Source organism: Puntigrus tetrazona, chromosome 6 (genome assembly GCF_018831695.1).
Source record: "Puntigrus tetrazona isolate hp1 chromosome 6, ASM1883169v1, whole genome shotgun sequence".
In the NCBI taxonomy this organism is placed as follows: domain Eukaryota; kingdom Metazoa; phylum Chordata; class Actinopteri; order Cypriniformes; family Cyprinidae; genus Puntigrus; species Puntigrus tetrazona.
Genome location: NC_056704.1, coordinates 8,007,802 through 8,027,227, shown reverse-complemented (window position 1 = coordinate 8,027,227; position 19,426 = coordinate 8,007,802). Strand labels below are relative to the sequence as shown.

The window sequence follows — 19,426 nt, the reverse complement described above, 5'->3', positions numbered from 1 at the left end:
CGCACACACACATCTACAATTACTGGCTACATTGTATTACTTTACAGCTTCGATCAGCTTAGCATTCCTTACAAATACCCAACAATTTGTGATGTCATCATTTAAAAACCTACAGATATAAATGTATTGTCTTAGCTGCTATTTTTAAACCCGCTTAACCATCTACGCCACGATCATTCTGCAAAACATATCTATTCCGTAAAGTTGCGCACGCACTTCCATTGTTTTATTTTTTGTCTACAAATAGGTTTACAGTTTTGTCGTAAGCAAAACACACCATGAGTGAATCTCCCAAACGTCCAGCTAGAATGCCCCGCTCTCTGGAAAGACAAAAAATACACAGAAGCCTGTCTGTTAATTTTGGAAAACGTTAAATAGGTTCTTTAGCCTGTTTGTTGCATCCATAGGGTTATGATGTAAAAATTTGTCTTTCATTTAACAGTGTACGATCTATATACATAAATATATAATGATGACACGAGGCATTAACTAAATACAATGCTTGTATGAATATGTTTTTTCCTTTCTTGGTCAATTCTCATGCTTGCAGGCTTGCAGCGTTTCAAATGTACTCCTACGTTGCTACCAAGGCAACTGGGTAATGTAGTTGTCACAGTGCCTAAGAAATTGTTTATTGGCCATTTTAAAGGCAAATGACTGATTATATATATATATATATATATATATATATATATATATATATATATGTGTGTGTGTGTGTGTGTGTGTGTGTGTGTGTGTGTTGTATAAAGTGACATCGGTTCTGTTTGTTTCAAAGTCATTTTATTGTAAACAGCCGACATAAGGTAGCGGGTAAGAAGAAATTACAACCACACTACTTATTTTACATTGCTACATTATAAGTGGGAATACCCATCCAAGAAAAATACATTTCAAGAAATATTCAAATTTTGTAGTTTGTAAAGTGTATGATTCTGGATAGAATAATTCGACTCACCTGGAATCTTTTCTTTGACCAGATTTTCTTCATGGCCTCAGATGAACTTAATCTATCTTTCAGACTAAACAACAGAGCTACCTGCCCGTGTTTCTGCAGAGAACCCCACTGTCTATTTCTAAACTGAATCCTGGTTATTATCGACTCCTGTGTACAATCCTAATAGTCTCAGTTATGTCGCTGTCAGAGCTTTTACCTCAGAAAGAATGTACCAAAATCCACAATTATGCAAAAAGCTATGTAAACAGTACAAGCATCCAATCATGATCCTCATGTGACAAAAGAGAATTCAGGGGGGAAAAAATCTCCTTGAGTAAACAACAATATCCAAGCTCTCCTGGATCTCCTCCAAATGCTCTTAAATGACAAACTGAAATCCAAGTGATAAGATATTCCAAGGCACAGCAGGAGGTGGAGGTCAGCTCGGTCCTAGTCACAACAGAAGGGATGAAAAATCTGTCTTTTACAGACACCCACTTGCATTATTCCAATCCCCTTTGGAGATAAAAAAAAAAAATAAGGGGGAGTGGTAGAGGACTAAAAAGACTACAAAAAAGAAAAGAAACAAGCAGCAGCTAATGAAAGAGGCAGCTCTTAGTGCAGTCAAAGCAAAAACAACATTTTCAGCTGCCTGAGTGTGCTATCTCTCTTTCTCTCTCATCTCTTCCTTTGTCTGTGGTGCTGGTGTGAAGAGAGAGAGACTATTGGTCTCAGCGCAAAGCATTAATTATATATTCTGTCAGGCTGCGGTGACGTCACGCTACTCCCATGGTGCTGCTGCTGGAATGGGAAAGGAGGAAAGCTGGCACAGAGAATTAACTTTTTCCCCCTTTTGCTATGATGGCCTTATTTGCATTCTTCCATTCAGTGTACACAATGAAAATTGTAAATGCATTATTTTTTATTATTCTGTCTACTGCATGGAAAATTACATTTGGTTTTCAGCTGGAACCAGTGAAACCACAAAGACAATAATTAATAGTCATAGATTAACATTTCTTGCATAGGCCTAACTCGTAATTGAATCTGTACGGCATTAACTGACATTAATGCAGAAAATGACACAATGATAAAGCAGGTAAAATGATAATGACATGTCTCACAATAAAGACACAAGGCATCCACAGGGGAGTCATGAAGAGAACACCGGAAAACTGAAGCAAGTCCAATCCTGCTGGAGTTGATGTTGTAATTACAGAGGAATTAGGAGCCAGATAGCAATTATGTTAAGACAGTGTCTTAGGAACTGCAAAGTCTTAGATCAAATTAGACCAATTTACCACTGTTAAATTGAATTAAAATATTGTGACTAGTCTTGAAGAAATGACTTTTTTAAGACTAGTCTAAGCAGTTCATCAATAACCACTGAATATTTTAGCATGGTGACGAATATGATAATGTTAATGTATTTGGTCTTGGCAAAATAGATCTGCTACACTGCCCCTGCTGAATTGCTACTGCTGTTGGTAATTGCTTTAGTTGTAGATTATTGCTGCTGCTGCTGCAAGTACAGGAACTATGGCAATATGGTGCTGTGAGTATTCAAGTCATACTGCTGCTGCACAAATAGCATATAAAATACACCCATAGTAGATCTATACAGGTGGAGCTAGGGAAGGTGGAGGGTTTCAGAGAAAGCATGCTGTAAAAATCTAATGTGAATACTAGCCATCCATATAAATGCAAGGCTGTGAGCTCATTGGCTGCATACGCACCAATCAGCTTGCCAAATCATTTAACTCTCAACATTTACATTAACACCCCTTAAGACGATGCCATCTAGAGTTTCATTACTGAATTATACATTTTATGCAACTTGCTCCAGGAGATTTCCTGGGTTTTGTACTTGGCCTGGCTATCGCAAGAAAGTCTCGAGCTCTGTTCAGTTAGGACTAGTTTTCTAAATTTATCATCTGACGTCTATGATTTTCATGCACTAATTTAGACATCTTCATGTTTATTACGGAGGTGGGAAGGTCTGTTTTGTACATTTGGTCATTACAGAGATCACTCGCTCTTTATGTGTGCATTGTGTATATTAATTTGAATTGATTACAATGATATAAATTTTACTACAAATACCACGGTGAACAAATAACTTTTTTTGTAGTAAAACCATGTTGTTTTTATTAACGTACATGTAATTAAAACATTATGTAATTGAGTGTAGAAATGAACATAGATAATCTTAACTGATGCTGATTTTACAGTAGCCAGACAGGTTACTTTATCTAGCTCTCGATTTTATTATAGTTTTTTTCTTTCTTTGCCGGGAGGCAATCGTATCAAAAATGCATGTAGTAGGAGCATCTGTGGTAAATCACAGACATTCACATTCAGACAGGATTAGATTTCTCAAAGAATCACTGAGTTTGCCAAAAATACAGTAGGTAATTTGCTCTGGAAGTACAGAGGTTGCGCGAGAAAAACAACGACGTGGTAGATTCAGACATAATAAAAAATTGCAAAGTACATAAACATAAAAAAATCTAATGACCCCTGTAAAACTAGTCCCTTCTAAATAAGGCTTAGCAGTGATACCCTATAACTTGAACCACTCCAGACTTGGGATATGAATTGAAGACTATAGTCAGATACTTTTCTGATAAGCAGATATTTCAGTGTCTCCACAGGCCATTAGCAAACTGTACATTCACTCCAACATTCAGTCAGCTGTCACACAGAAGCTATGTCCAACAGTGGCAAGTGATCATAAGCAGAATCTGGGGGCTATTAGCTTGCTCAGTTGTGTTTGATCAGGGTTAAATTTATATTCTACAGGACAGTAGTGGTCTGTATGTAGATGATAGGGAAGCAATGAAGTTAGCACCAGAAGGTTCAATCAATAAACTTTGTATGGTAATGAATGCAAGGTTTCGGTCTATCATGTTTTATTGGCCACAAAGAAGAAGCTGGATGTAGATGGAGAAGTTGAAGGGTGCTTATTGCCCAGCCTGAGAGTCTCTTCAATGTTTCCACCACAGCTCATTAAGTAAATCGATTGTGGGGTATATGTGCCCAGAAACATGAGTGTTTTGGTAGCTGTGAGGCTCTCAGGGCACTGAAGTCCCAAAAATGTGAATACTCCTGTGGATTCCACACTTCACATTTTAAGTTTAACACATATGCTGTTACTATGCCATCCTTTCAATTTTGAAGGAGGAAAATTAGTAACATCAGTATGCATAGGCTCGTCAGATGGTTTGAAAAATGGAAGAGAATACAAAAGAGAAAGTATGGGGGTTCGATTGTATTTATCTGATCATTAATACTTTGTGTCAAGGCATACCTAGTGCCTCAAGACCCTCAAGGAACAACAAAACCTACCAATTTGCTGCACTAACTGAATGCATAGATGATATTAAATACAAGGTGACTAGGTATGTCACATCAATAGCAAGTTCTCTCTTTCCACCAACAAAGTGTTCACTCTCCCCAGACTATTAATTATCCACACCTGTTCCATGATAGCTGCAACTACGCTCTGCATTTAAACTCACCCAGGACATTCTGTCAGAGTCTGGTATTATTAGTGTGACCATGCCGTGTTGTAATTACCATCATTGCAAGACGACAACAAGTAATTTTCTACACAGAGCTGACCACTTCAGAACGATGTGTTCCTATGGCAACACAATCAATTTCAAAAAGTCCACATGCCCATAGAACTTATAATTACAGTGCTGGCAATCTTCTGGATCATATGACAAAACCAATCAACGAAAACATGACAAACGCAACAAAGGCAAGCATATGAACTAAAGAAGCTCAAGACAGGATACACAAGAACCACATAACAGACATGACAATAAACTAGAATAACGTCTTTTAAGATTCCCTCCAACCATGAGTCTCACTGCCACTAAGTAGCACAACCTGCTGTTCCCTCTTCAGTCTCGAGCCTGCCTTGTAGAGACCTTAGTTTAGGAAGGCTAAATGTTGTCTGTTGCCATTTTTGTTTATCTATGTCTTCGACCTTTGTGTTTATTGGAACATAAAGAATTTGGTATGATCGTATTGTTCTTGAGATTATACAGCAGACCATATCAAAAGCCTTGCCTGTTCTTCCAGCCTCAAGATCACCCTCAGCTGAGGCCACCGGTAGGACTTCTACCCAACTCTAAACTCCCTGCTCCAGAAAGGTATGATGGCAATATAGAGAGGTGTTGAGGATTCATTACCCAGTGTTACCTTGGTTTCCAATTGCAGCCTAAATACAGTGAGGTCTAAGAGCAGCCCTATACGCATCTTATCATCTTAAAAGATAATATGGTTGTTAGAGACTCCTAACTCCTGAATTTGTTGCTGTCTACTGAGTTGATTAATGTGGACATCAAAGCGGGCAACTGCTTTCAAGATCACCAGGCCATAATGATATTTGACTGTCTGAGATCCACACTTCTGCTATTTTAATTGAATTTCTCCCACTGATTAGGTACTCTGAGGACCTTATGCAGCTGGGGATGACCTGGTCCTCACAGGTCAGCAGGGTCATATCTCCACCAAACTAAACCACTGGAATTTTGGTTAAATTTTGGTTTTATCAGCTGGCTAGTCAGTTGCATTTATTAAACGTATTAAAGTATTACTGCTTGCTGTGTACATGATAAGACAATATAGCTATATGTTGGTGAACTACTGTGTACATTTATAAATTGTATATAATTTATACTGTATATTGCAGTATTGCAGGTTTTAGTGGAGAGGCCATTAGAGAAATTTAAAAAACATGGCTAAATGATTCATAAAGTGAGATGTGTCTTAAAAGTGCAATGAATATAATGAACTTATTGCTTTACATTGTACTTATATTTATAAAAAATACAAGCATCTAATTATGTCTGTAACTAATTTCTGTAATTTCATGTATAACTACAGTGTTGACCCATCCCAGGCTGATGATACAGAGGATTTAAGAGTGGGTTAAAGTGTAAAGCTGATGATACATGAGAGAACATTTTTTAGCAATGTTGCTGGGCAACTTTGGGCGATGTTGCAATCAACAGGCAACCAGGTGAGACACAGTTTTCATATGTAACCTTGGATCAGAAAACCAGTCATAAGTAGTGTAGTGTAATACATTAAACGGGTCAAAGGTATACATTTTACTTAATGTCAAAAATCATAATTAAGTAAAGTTCGTGTTCCGTGAAGATATTTTGGAAATTTCTTACCGTAAAAATATTAAAACCTTTTGTAATTAGCGATATGCAATGCTAAGAACATCATTTGATAAACTTCAAAGGTGATTTTCTCAATATTTAGATTTTTTCGCACCCTCAAATGGCCAAATATTGACCTATTGTAACAGACCATACATCAATGGAAAGCTATGTATTTAAAAACATTTTTGCAGGTGATATTTTGTATTTCTATTGTTTATATACACATGCATGTATTTACGCCGTCTTTGCTCAAACTTACCGTGCATGAAGTGTGACCAAAACTCAAACCGTACTTTGGTGTTATATGTGCAGGTCCTCTACATAACTGGTGCCTTTTTATTAATTTTTTTTCTTTTTTTATCACAATTGTTTCTATCACAAACTGTCCTGCTTTGCTGAGCTGTGGCAAACTAAAAACAGGATATGCTCTTTAATATGTCTCATCCTAACTTCCTGTTTAATCTAAATATATCTGCACATTGAAGAAAACACACTGATGTGATTTTGTCACATCAATTCATGTAAACTTTAATATTTAGTTTCTGTTTTATGGATTTTTCCACTGACTTATGAATCCTGGTATTGACAGAGGCAGATGCAAGGATGAAGTTATCAAATGGAGTGTCACAAGTAGGATTTGGGTTCAAGTAGGGAGGCAGAAGGAGACTTACACATCACTCTGTTGTGTCCCATTTACCCCTCAAACCACACCACCAAAATAATAATAATAATAATGATAAATGTCACAAATGTATTTTTTTCCCATAAATGTTGTGCGATAGAACCAGTTTGCGAGCTAGATTAACATACTTTGGTTTTACCTAATCAGAGGAAATATATATATATAGCATTATAGCACTCATCTGGATAGCCACAGACAAAGAATTTTGTGCAAACCTAACTCACCTTGTTGTTTCTCCTTTCTAGGACCAACAGTTCCCCTCTTCACATTACCCGAGGCATTCCTCTGATCAGACGACTTTTGACTAATCATGGTTTCCAGTGTGATGCTCTCATTATCCCCAGACCACAACAATGAAGTCAGTTCAGACCCTTTTGTCCGGGTATGTTTCTCTTATTAAACTCAGAACTCACTGATGTTGTTGGGAGAGTCCAGTCTATTTTGAGTGGTATAATAAACCCTGAGAGGACCTCTCTCACACTCTGCCTTTCACTAATACCATCAGATTACCATGAAGGCATATTCAGCTTTTGGCACAGCTCTAAAGCTTAGCTATCAGTAAGAAAAATAGTCTCATATTCATATGTTTATCTTATCTCTCCCGTTTCAAGGATGCTTCTCCCGCTCCTTTAAGACAATCGTCGATCCCCTTTATTGGTTGTCATATAAAGTCAATATTTATTTCATTAGTCAAGCCAGGAAATTATCCGGCGATTTTTATTTAGCAACATTTCATTCACTAAATGGGAAATACGTTTCTGAGTGGATCAATGATGCTTTGTAATTTCTTAACTCTTGTTCAGATTTGTTATCATTGTGGGTCTAAATAAAAGAACAGGCAGCAGTCCAACAAAGCCACATCTATAATTGAGAATGATGTGTTGCAGAGTAACAGTAAATCTGTAACTGGAGCTCTGGCACATTCCAGGCTGTAAATACCCAGAGATAGACGGAGAGAGAGAGAGAGAGAGAGAGAGAGAAGAGAACGGGACGAGATACACAGTGCCTAAAAGAGCAAGAGTGTGAGGTGCTGAGTGTTCTGACAGCTGATGACCCTGCATAGTCATAGCCATTGACTGCGTTGAAGTTGGTGTGGCTCTCGTGTATTTTAGTTACAGAACAGCAATAACTCACAGAAGCGGGACTTTAGATAAAGTAGATAAGGTACAGTGCTTTCCCTTTTAGGGTACAGCCCCAGTGATAAGCTGTTGCATTCCTAAAGGTACTATTTTCTGATAGCGTAGGTTCAGAACCATTGAAAGAAATAAAGTCGACATATGCTGTACATCAAGCAAAGGCGATCACATTAAGAGAAATGCATCTTTCGTTAAGCGCATAATCAAGCTGGCTTCAAAGAGACTTGGGAAATATTTTTTCTTCTGCAAGATTTTGCATTTATACTCTCAGGCACGTACTATAAATACAATGCATCTTACCTTCTTCAAGGTCCAGCACTGCAAGGACAGCACTGGTCCTAGCTTCCCCCAGGAGATTAACAGCCACACAGGTGTAGAGGCCTCCATCAGCTTGCTTACAATCTCGTATCCACAAGCCATCATAATCCTCACGATCATTTATCAAAGGGTCGTCATTAAGGTACCAGTGCAGTGTGGGTCTCGGGTTGCCTCCTACAGACACCCTCAGACGGATATCACATCCTGCTGCGACCGCGGCCCACTTCAGCTTTCGGAGGAACACAGGTGGAGCTTCATCAGGGGACTGCTCCATCGACGTTTCTTGAGTCGGGGTAATCACGGAGCTTGAGTTTCTCTTCACCAACCCAGCTTTTTTCATTGTGATTATTTACCGGGCTGTACTTTTAAACTCAGTTTTTTGCAGTGAGACAAATCCTTTGGCGGGCACTGACTTGTTGAGATATTATATTCCCCAGTTTTTTACAGGCTGTCATGATGAAGCTCCGCGATCTGCAAAAATAATTCAAAGCAATAGTATTTCGAAATGCAGCAATCGTTAACAATATTTAATTGAAGATGGTCTGATCAGAAACAAATGCAAAATTATAACGTGCACATACAATTAAAATACATCAAATTAAAATGTAATATGACTATACTTTGTTGTATATATATAAAAAATATATATATTAAATTTAAATTTAATGTACACTAGAATAAAGAACTGTAAATTACAAAGCAAATTAAGCCCTATGTCAAAATCCAAATAACGGTAAAATAAATGATATATAAGAGAAATGTTTTACCCCAACACAATGGCTCTGAACATCTTCATTAACTGCAGCTTAATTTTTTAAGCCTTCTCAGGATCATGTAGTATTAGTCCAGTACCAGGGTCTGTTTATACAAGAGAGGGTAATAGAGTGTTCCTTCCCTCTTTTGGATCGTGACCCTCTCTCCCAGCAATCTTCCAGCACGTCACACGGCCCCTTGCTGACTAGATGGTAGAGTAGCTCAAGTCATTTAAAGATCTAACACGTTCCATTCTCTCTTCTACCCCCCTTTATCTTTCCTTCCATGCCCTTTATACTACGCCGAGTCCCTGTAGAGGTGACAGGCGACTACCGCTAGCTTTCAAGCGACAGCTGGAGCAATGGTAGGTGGAAATTTTTTTAGGACGTCCCAAAGCCTCTTGTAATGCTTTTATCAGAGCATTTGAGCGTTTAATGCAGTTCTAAGCTTGGTGAGCAAGTCAAACACAGACATTACTCCGTAAATGTATTTATTTTAAAGACTAATTTTTTTATTTTACATTAGCCTATAACATTTGCAGCAACAATGCAACAATCGGCGTCACAACTTTCAGACTCATCATCTATTCATCTATCATCTACTGTAAGATAATTAAGTGTTTATGATTATTTATAGCTTCCTAAATTGAACGCAGAATACAATAATGAATTTTTAGTGGAAATCATTAGCGATAAAGTACTGGTAGTTATAGCATCTACCAGAAAGGACTAAGCGTTGTCACTAACTAGCCAAACCCTGACCCCTTGGTCTTAAAGAAATAGTACAGACAAGTATAAATACAACTTCCACACAAACTCCTCCCCACTGCTCTGAAACATACCAGATACTTTGTAACCAACCAACACCATTGTTTGTGTGTGTGTGTGTGTGTGTGTGTGTGTGTGTGTGTGTGTGTGTGTGTGTGAAGACATTGAATGTATGTTGACTGATTCATTGGTTAAAGATAGTAAGGGCTAGCACATGATATGATTACAAAACAGTGAATTATAATAATACAATACACTGCACTAAAAAGTTGTACTGAACAACAACAAAAAAAATGTATGTGCTTCTGCTCCAGAAAATGATCAGCAGTTCAGTTTTTCTTATAGAGTTTCGCTACAATTCAAATCATACAAATAAAGGCTACTACATGACATTTCATACATCACGCGGACAGCGAAAACTAAAAAAGTATAACAACGCTAAGCCATCTGCTTGTAGGTTCACCCCACCTGCTGGTACAGTGCAGACAGCTTAGATTACTACATTTATTCTTTTATTTTGACTATTAAGTAGAAGTAAGCCATATGCACTGTACCCGTTAGTACAACAGTCTAAATCTAAAGCAGACATGTGACTAACAAAACTAAGGTGTCAAAAAAAAAAAAAAAAAAAAAAAAAAAAAAAGAAAAGACATTTAAATGGTGATTTAGCTGATATTAGATCAGAGAAACCATTATATATTTGCTATATTTGGTATCAAACACAAGGTCTGATACATTCTGGTGGTGTATGTGAAAATATTTAAGAATAGCCCTGCCAAGACACTGGCAAAGCACAAGACAGACCAGACATCTTCACAGCCAAGGTCAAACATTTGATAATGCATTATCTTGTTTGTTCTTTTCATACTGCTCATATACCGTGGGAAACACGGTACAGCAAAATCTTACAGTGGGCAAAGAATAAGATTTTAATCATATAAAGGGTTTTGATAAATAAATGCAACAATAAAATGATCAAGAATATATAATCATTACAGCCAATACAGAGAAACTGTACAGCCACAAAACAATAGTTAAAATCTTAAAACCTTGTTTCATTTATTGACTGGCAGTATGATGTGAAAAAATATGTGTCAGTATATATGTATTTATCAAAAAAATGTTTTGGATGATGTACATGTTAAATAGATTATATATAATCTATATGATCTGTCAAAAAAAAAAAAAAAAAAAAAAAAGATGACAGAATTTAAATTTGTGGGGTGAGCTATCCCTTTAAGACCAGAGCCATGGGATGTTTTCAGACCTAATTCAGTTCAGGGGTCTTCTTTGACTTATAAAGCAAAGAGCAATAACATTCACAAAATAACTATTATGGGCTTCTGAATTTAAGATAAGGCCGGAGGAATATCTTAGGCCTGATCGGTTGTGTAAATCTACTTTCTGAATAAATATCCATGTTAAAAATGTTATACTGTGTCGATTCCCTTCAAGGACAAAGGAAAGAGGAAAGAAACCGTCTCGAAGGATTGCAATCTCAAAAGCTGTTTTGTCCTGTCCACACTGTGATAGCATGAACCCAAACAAAGGTCGCCATTTGTTTGAGTGTAACAAAAAAACTGTCACAGACGTTTTGTACCAGACAGATAGTCAAGAGAGAGTTTCATTCCAGCTCTCTCATGAGACTGAATCCAAAGGTGTTAAGAGTTCTCTGAAAACTTGGAAACCTATACGTATCACTTTTTGTTTTTAAGCCTGCAATTTTTAGTGTCTGATTTTACCCTGAGTTTTGAGGATGTTTACCTTGCCTTCATTCGCTGGTGCCCTGATGTTGTGGGCTTCGTTGTCACCTCCGCTGGTCCAGGCCTGCCAAGGAGATGAATTACCGCGTGACATGGTGCTTGGCTGGCTAAAACGACGGATCCTTGACGGTTTGGGGATGGATGAGCCCCCTCTGCAATTGCCTCTGCCAACACGGCAAGCGCTGAACAAAGTGGTACATCATGCAGCTTCACGAATGACTAGAGAGACGAGACTCAAAAGAAGACACCATCAGGAGTCTTCACAGGTCATTCTGTTCCCAAGCTCAGGTGAGCTTGCTTCATGTCCGGTAGCTATATGAAAAACAATAATGTCTAACTTCTTGATATTTGGTAGGATTCTCGGCTAGGTCATAATATTTAAGTGGAATTCAAACAATAACTCACTTTACTATAGTACTTTATTTATTAAGTTTTGAGTGCAGGGATGATAGTAGTTAATTGCTGTTATTACTTTCAACAAATATTTGAAAACGTCTGTAAGTGAAAGTCATGGGGTGTGAGGTAATACAGAAAAGGGTGACCTGCTTATTAAATATGAGTGGTGTAAACTAAATTAAGGAACGTGCACAAAAAACTGTCAAAGTCTGCTAAAATGATGACATTTTTGTGACAGGGCAAGGTTAGATTGTAAAATATTTAGAATTAAAAAAAATAGATTCCAAAAATTCCAGAAATTTCAAAAAAATAATATGTATACTCACATTTTAAATGCATGAGAGAAAGATTAGAAGTATTACTTTTGATAGTGATAGTGTTCAATTATTGTTTAAAATTGTATAAAAAAAATTCAAAACCACATGAAACCAACATGAATTGAAAAGGTACACTTCTAACAACTTTCCACATCTTAAACTAGAGTTTTTAAAAGATTTTTAATTCATTCATTTACTCACTCACTCACCTACTATTTATTATCTATCATGGACACTTGTCATTGACCAACCTAATACTGAAATCACTAAATCCTTTTTTCTTTATTAAACAAAGAGGCTATTTTAACACACGTAGTTTCAATTGCTGCACATTCTGACCTTTCTTAATAACTTATAGAGTCTACGTGCAAGGACATGTCCGATAACTCCTCCGAGGCTGCATCTGGTCACTTTACCTACTACTTTCAGCCCTCTCTGGACAGCCAGGACTCCATCATCACTTCTGCCCACTTCTGGTTCTATGCTGGAGAGACCATTGCTTCTAACAACACTTCAGCACCCCTTTTCATCCTCACCCCTTACCACGAGCTGCTCCAAGCATCCGTAAGTCCAGTCAGACGCTGCACCGATGGCTGGACCACCTATAAGTTAGACCTCCACCTCCACATTGCCATGGCTGTGGGCCCTTTCATGCTGCAGGTCCGTTGCCCGTCCTGCAGTTGCTACGATTCAGAAGATAAAACCCCCTTTTTGCACCTCCACACCCGATCGAGTGGCCCCGACCGCTCACGCAGAGCACCCAAAATTCCTTGGTCACCAGCTGCTATCGAAAAGCTCAGGAGACCTGCTTCTGATGACACAGATTGCAAAAGAGAACAGATAGAAATCTCATTCGAGGACCTTGGCTGGGACAACTGGATTGTTCATCCTAAAGCCTTCACCTTCTACTACTGCCACGGCAACTGCTCCAGCACTGAGCGCATTACTACTCTACTTGGCATCGTCCAGTGCTGTGCTCCCGTTCCAGAGAGCATGAAGTCCCTCCGCTTTACCACCACCTCAGACGGGGGATACTCCTTCAAGTACGAGACCCTGCCTAACATCATACCAGAAGAGTGCAACTGCATCTAACTCTCCGCTGTGGCTTAAAGATTATCTGCTTTAAATGAATGATCAAAGCAAATAATGTTTTAAAACTGTGTAAAAGATTGCAAACGTACCTTTATCTAACTGTTATATTTAGTAACACTACAATTTTGTTAATACACCAATATCAGTTTTCTGTAAAACCTTGCTCAGTAATGTTTAGAAAACATATACAGCGTCAACTCTTCGCAGTTTATTTCCTTATGCAAACAGACATTTACAGAGAAAAGCATCATAACCTTGTAAACTAAACTATAATTTTGAAAAACTTAAATTGCACATTACCCAGACATCTATGACAACAGATGACGGCCAGTGTAAGAAGGAATCCATTAAATACAAGTATTAACGGGCCTTTTTAGGCCACCGGCACGAATGAAGTCATTTAAATACATTTATTCATTTAGCAAGTGATTGTAAGCAAAGTGACTAACAAATGTGGTAATAAAAGAAGCATCAAACAAATATGGTCTTCATCTCATATGGGTCTACATTACAAACATATGTCAAAGTACCACTCCTTTGATAAGATGCAAAACTTTGTGTTGAATATTACTTGGGTCACCAAATATACATGATCAAAGACAAGTAACGTGCCTCTATATAATGTCATTGCAAAATTGCAGTTTCCCCATTAACCCCATGTAAACCACAGATATATATAATAATGCAATAACATGTTGCATAGATTATTTTTAATAGTAAGTGTATGCAGAAAAATTTTAATAAACAATTCAAGTATTTTCCAGGTTTATTATATATATATATATATATATATATATATATATATATATATATATATATATATATATATATATATATATATATATATATATATATATATATATATATATATATATATATATATATATATATATATATATATATATATATATATATATATATATATATATATATAAATGTAAAAATCTGGTCAGATGCAAGAGTATTACAATAATTTTATTCAAAAATTCTAAATGCAAAATCCTCAGAATGCATATCAACAAGACAGACAACATTTATTGCGCCCTTGCTACTGTTTGAACTGTACTCCAATCAAAAAGCAACATAACATAACACACAAACCCTTCAGTTTTTGCAGACAAGAACACAGACATTTTATTTCATTGAAATAATCTGAACAGGATGATTTGTGAATTTTGACTAAAGGCTTCAATTAATACTGAGCTGTTAAAACTAGTAATAATGAACAGTATTTATAAATATCTTTACCAACACAGGGGATGTATCTTTGTTCTGTTGTTACGACACGCTATGAAAAAAATAATTGCCTGCTAAAGAAATGTACAGTAATGTGGATTATAAGAGCTGGTGTTTCTGTGGTCTTTCAATTTGGCAGCTTTAGTTTTAATACTGTAAGTAATACTTCTTCTGATACGCATTTAGAGGAGCACACAAAACCTTGTCAATAACCGCTCGCCACGGTTTGTATTTCAGCCTTGAGTTGATCTATTCAGTGCCAGATGAACAGGAAATCGTCAATGGCTGCCCACCAAAATGTACATCTCAGCCTGGAGTTGGAAAGCTGTTAGTCTCTTCAAGCGTGACACTCTTTAAAAACAGAAAATAAAACTATATATTATTAAATATCAAACATCATCAATAATTAAATTTTTAAAAAATAAAAAAAATCACCAGAAGTGCACAAAAACATGGCAATTCACTTCAGACCTGACGGGAATCAAGGATTTATATCTTATGAACAGAATTTAAATTTAACAATCCAATTCTATCCATAACAAAAATATAAAAAATAAATAGGTTTATCAAAGCTTATTTTATTATTTGTTATACTGAACCAAATCGGCCTTAAATGTTTTCTGTGACTTCTAAAAAAAAAAAAATGAATTCAATTTTAAGCTATAGCTCACTTCAAAGTGAAAGTTCAATAGCAGACATGCTGAAAAGTGTCCGTTTATAAGGTTACCAGCTATTTCCTCAAATATCATTCTCAGTCCCAAGGCATCTGATAATGATGAAATCACGCTGCAATATCATTTATGCAAACCTAGGATTCCATGATGATAAAATTCCTACGAACTTTGCATCAGTATATAAGCGTTCATTACTGAAAGCTGATTTTACCCGCAGTATTGAAAGCCTAGCGAATGATAAAATGATAAAAATAAGTGGTATCTGGTCTGTAGTGTACTGTACTGCATTGTTTTGCCAATTCCAAAGGCTCTGATAATAATGATGACTTGCAAAGTGAAAGGCTTAATGCGTGAACACATTAGCGGCATTTCAGCAAATTTCACAGGAAAAAATTCTGGTTTTATCTACTTGTTTATTCAGTTTGCAATTTTTGTAAATGTAACATTAACACGAGTGAAAGCTAAGTGGGGGATCATTTTTGCCCCGATGCAAATTTCCAATTGAAGTGATTGGATTTTGCAGAGCAGTGGTAAATGTGACCACGCTTTTCCTTAAGTTAGAGTTACCCATTTCCACCCACATTTGATGGGTGCTCATTTATACAAACATTACACGAAAGAAGAAGGGTAGCCCAAAACAAACCTTTTTCCTTGGAGCTGGCGTAGCCCTCCTGAGCTAGGTTGAGTCGGTTTTGCTCAACAGCAATGCTTTTAGAGTCTGGACCACTGCTGTGCGAAGCCCCTACATCCTCATGGTGAAAGGCCTGATTTGGTATTTTCATGCGTCTCTGTAGACCAGTGTTGGCGTCACCTAATGTCTCCCTTCCCGAGTCTCCCAGGAACTCAGCTTTAAGCTTGCCAGTGGAGTCCTTTTTCAGGACAGCCTGATATCCCGGAGGTGCACTGGCAAGGCGGTGACAGATAGTGGACGTGGAAGGCCTGTGTACAGGGAGCCTCCGAGCCGATCGACTACGAAGAGTGTCCCTCACACCACCGATTCCCAGATGAAGGATTTCCAGCACAGTCAGGGCCAGGCAGAGTATACTGACAACATACATGATGACAAGGAAGATGGTCTTTTCAGTGGGACGCGAGACAAAGCAGTCCACTGTGTGCGGGCATGGGCTTCGGGTGCAAATGTAGGATGGCACGACTTCAAAACCATACAAAACGTACTGGCCAAAAAGGAAGGCTATCTCAAAGGCGACGCGGAAGATCAACTGCAGCACATACACTTTCATGAGACCATCTCTCTTGATGCGACGGCGACCGTCGTGTTTTGCAGACTTTGCATCGGCTGCAGGGGTAGTCTTGGCCGAAGCTACAGCTTTGTTATTCTTTTCAGACGGCTCAATCTCCTCCAAGATCATGGGAACTTCATCATCCATTTCGTAAGCCTCGTCATAGTCACGACTCACACCTCGATGAACCATAGACAGCAGTTTGCGCTTACGTGGTAGATATTCGTCATCGGCCATTCGAGCGATTTTGTGCATGGCGAAGCCCAGGTACATAATGGACGGCGTCGTGATCATAATGATTTGAAAAACCCAGAATCGTACGTGTGATAGAGGGGCGAATGCATCGTAGCACACGTTTTCGCAACCGGGTTGTGCAGTATTGCATACAAACTTGCTCTGTTCATCTTGATAGATGGTCTCACCGCCCACCACTGTCAGAACAATTCTGAAGATAATGAGGAGTGTGAGCCAGATCTTTCCCACAAATGTGGAATGGTTGGAGATCTCGTCGAGCAAACGTGTCAAGAAGTTCCAACTCATGTTGCCACCAACACAAGAGACCTAAACTGCATAATAAAAAAAAAAAAAAGATTGTAAAGGAATTGAATATGGAACACACGTATTCAGAATTAACACAGTATCCATCGCATGCTATCAAATGCATTTGTTTTATGCTGTAACACTTTATATTATTATCTGACATTGCAAGCATTTTATTGTTATGCGATGATGAAGGTTGGAGCTCCAGCAGGTGTCAGTGTTCAACACACACACACACACACACACACACACACACACACACACACACACACACACACACAGAGACCTCTGTTACAGATCTATAGCTTGTTTATCAGGACACAGTGGCCAACCTCAATGGAAATCATGTTCAGCCTAAGGGTTAATTACATTCAGTATAAGTGCTCAACATTTTTTTAAATTAATTTATTATTTGGAGGACAGCATGCAAGACCAAAAAAAGAGCGATGGATTTTGGAGTTACAGTTAAAGATATAAATTCTTACTAATTTAGGATTTAAGTGAGAACACTTTTGTCTGACCCTTAAGGCTTAATGCACAAAATAATTTAATTCCAGAGACTTAAGATGTGTGTGTGTGTGTATTCATCAAGAGTGCATTTATTTGCTCAAAAATACATTACAAAAATGGTAATATGGTCATTTATAATCAGTGCTGGAAATTTGTGCTGCTAAATATTTAATTTTTAAACCTGTGATTGTTTTTTTAGGATTCTTCAACTTTAAAAAGAAAACATTTATTCTACATAGAAATCCTTTCTTACACTACCATTCAAAGGTTTGGGGTCATTTTTATTCAGCTAGGATGTATTAAATTGATAATAAATGATGGCAAAGATATATATTGTTAGAAACGGTTTATGTTTTTAGTCAATGCTGTTCTTTTTAAATTTCATAATCCTGGAAAAAAGTATTGCAGTTAAAAAAAAAAAAAAATGCCATCACAATTTTGCCAAAATTTATCATTTTAATAATAAATCGTCATATTAGAATGATTTCTAAAAAATCATGTGAAACTTTAGACTGGAGTAATACAAATTCAGTTTTGCATCACAGAAATAAATTATATTTGAACGTTTATTAAAAATAGGTTATATATAGAATAGATAAAATATATGACTTTTTTCCTGATCAAAGAAATGCAGCCTTGATGAAAATAAGAAAAAAAAAGATACGAAAATGGTAAGATTTTTTTTTTTTATATATATATATATATATATATATATATATATATATATATATATATATATATATATATATATATATATACTTTTTAACTAGATAGTTAACTAAATAGTTAACTTTAAACGTAGTTCAATTCAGATTAGTTACGTCCTTTAATGGAAATGTACTGAGTAGCTGCATGCCAACATCAGCAAGCTCACCTATGAGCTGTGGCAAATACAAGGACAAGTCACAGCAGGTCACTACCTGAAATGAACCAAGACCGAGCTTCTGTGGTCAAGAGAAAGCTGCAAGGAGGAGTTGTAAAAACTCATGGGTTCTCCATTCTGAACCAGCAAAGCTAGCAAGTGTTGATAGTAAAGTAATGTGTTTACAACATCTTATTTATTACCAAATCTACGGTGAGGAGTTCTCAGGTACAGATAGGCCACAGAAGACAACAGCTCATACTTTACCACAGTACTGTCTGAATTTACTGTCCCTCATCATCCCACTAAACTAAGAACACATATATGACACACAATCCAAACCAAGAAAAAAATAACCAAAACAAAAACACACAAACAAACAAACACACAAGTTCAAGCTGAAAGGAATGATCACTTTTAAAAGGCGAGTGCTCTATTGGGTACAACACAAACACACATGCCAGAGTACATTATTATTATTATTATTATTATTATTATTATTATTATTATTACTACTACTACTACTACTACTACTACTACTACATATCTCCATGAATATGTGCAAAATTATTGTATACTACTACACAGCTATATTATTATATGTTATGTTATATTGTATATTAAATTACCTGGACGGGATTTTATTAAAAAAAATAAAACGATCGATTTATTAATCAATATACTAAAGTTTCCTTGACAGACTGAGCTGATTAATTAAACGTTTCTTTTACACGCTACAACTTCGCAAGCCGCAAACTCTCAAAAGCCACATGTAGCTCCGGTAAACGAGCGCACCTTAAACAGGTAAGAAACAAGAAAAGCCTTCACATACCTCCGTCTATCAGGTGATTAGCGCTCCTGTGCTCAGCTGTTGACAATACTTATATGTTTGAGCAAAACTCCGTCACTTCTCGTTCAATTTACTTCCAACCCTTTTTTTTTTTAGGTTAACCCGTGCACTGTTTGGAAGCACACCACGTGAGCACCTCCTCTACTCCTACACCTCCACGAGGAAG

The 19,426-nt window shown here is 37.1% G+C and overlaps 3 protein-coding genes across 3 annotated transcripts in view; 1 reads left to right on the top strand and 2 right to left on the bottom strand.

Annotated features, from left to right (window-relative positions):
• spega (striated muscle enriched protein kinase a) overlaps positions 1-9,334 on the bottom strand; it is a 32,515-nt gene extending 23,181 nt beyond the window's left edge. Inside the window, 2 exon segments of the mRNA XM_043241775.1 lie at positions 8,242-8,730; positions 9,027-9,334. Of these exon segments, the coding sequence (XP_043097710.1) occupies positions 8,242-8,599 (358 nt within the window). The 5' untranslated portion in view covers positions 8,600-8,730; positions 9,027-9,334.
• Positions 9,335-11,468: 2,134 nt separating this feature from the next.
• inha (inhibin subunit alpha) lies at positions 11,469-14,103 on the top strand. The gene is made up of 2 exons (XM_043242552.1): positions 11,469-11,830; positions 12,614-14,103. The coding sequence occupies exons 1-2, from the start codon at positions 11,536-11,538 to the stop codon at positions 13,345-13,347; spliced, it is 1,029 nt and encodes a 342-aa protein (XP_043098487.1). The 5' UTR covers positions 11,469-11,535; the 3' UTR covers positions 13,348-14,103.
• A 200-nt stretch (positions 14,104-14,303) lies between these two features.
• LOC122346803 (gap junction gamma-1 protein-like) lies at positions 14,304-19,389 on the bottom strand. Its single transcript, XM_043241655.1, has 3 exons — positions 19,243-19,389; positions 15,901-17,064; positions 14,304-14,934 (listed from the first exon to the last, which is right to left on the bottom strand). Exons 2-3 carry the CDS (start codon positions 17,036-17,038, stop codon positions 14,921-14,923), a joined length of 1,152 nt encoding a protein of 383 aa, XP_043097590.1. The 5' UTR covers positions 17,039-17,064; positions 19,243-19,389; the 3' UTR covers positions 14,304-14,920.
• Positions 19,390-19,426: the final 37 nt, after the last annotated feature.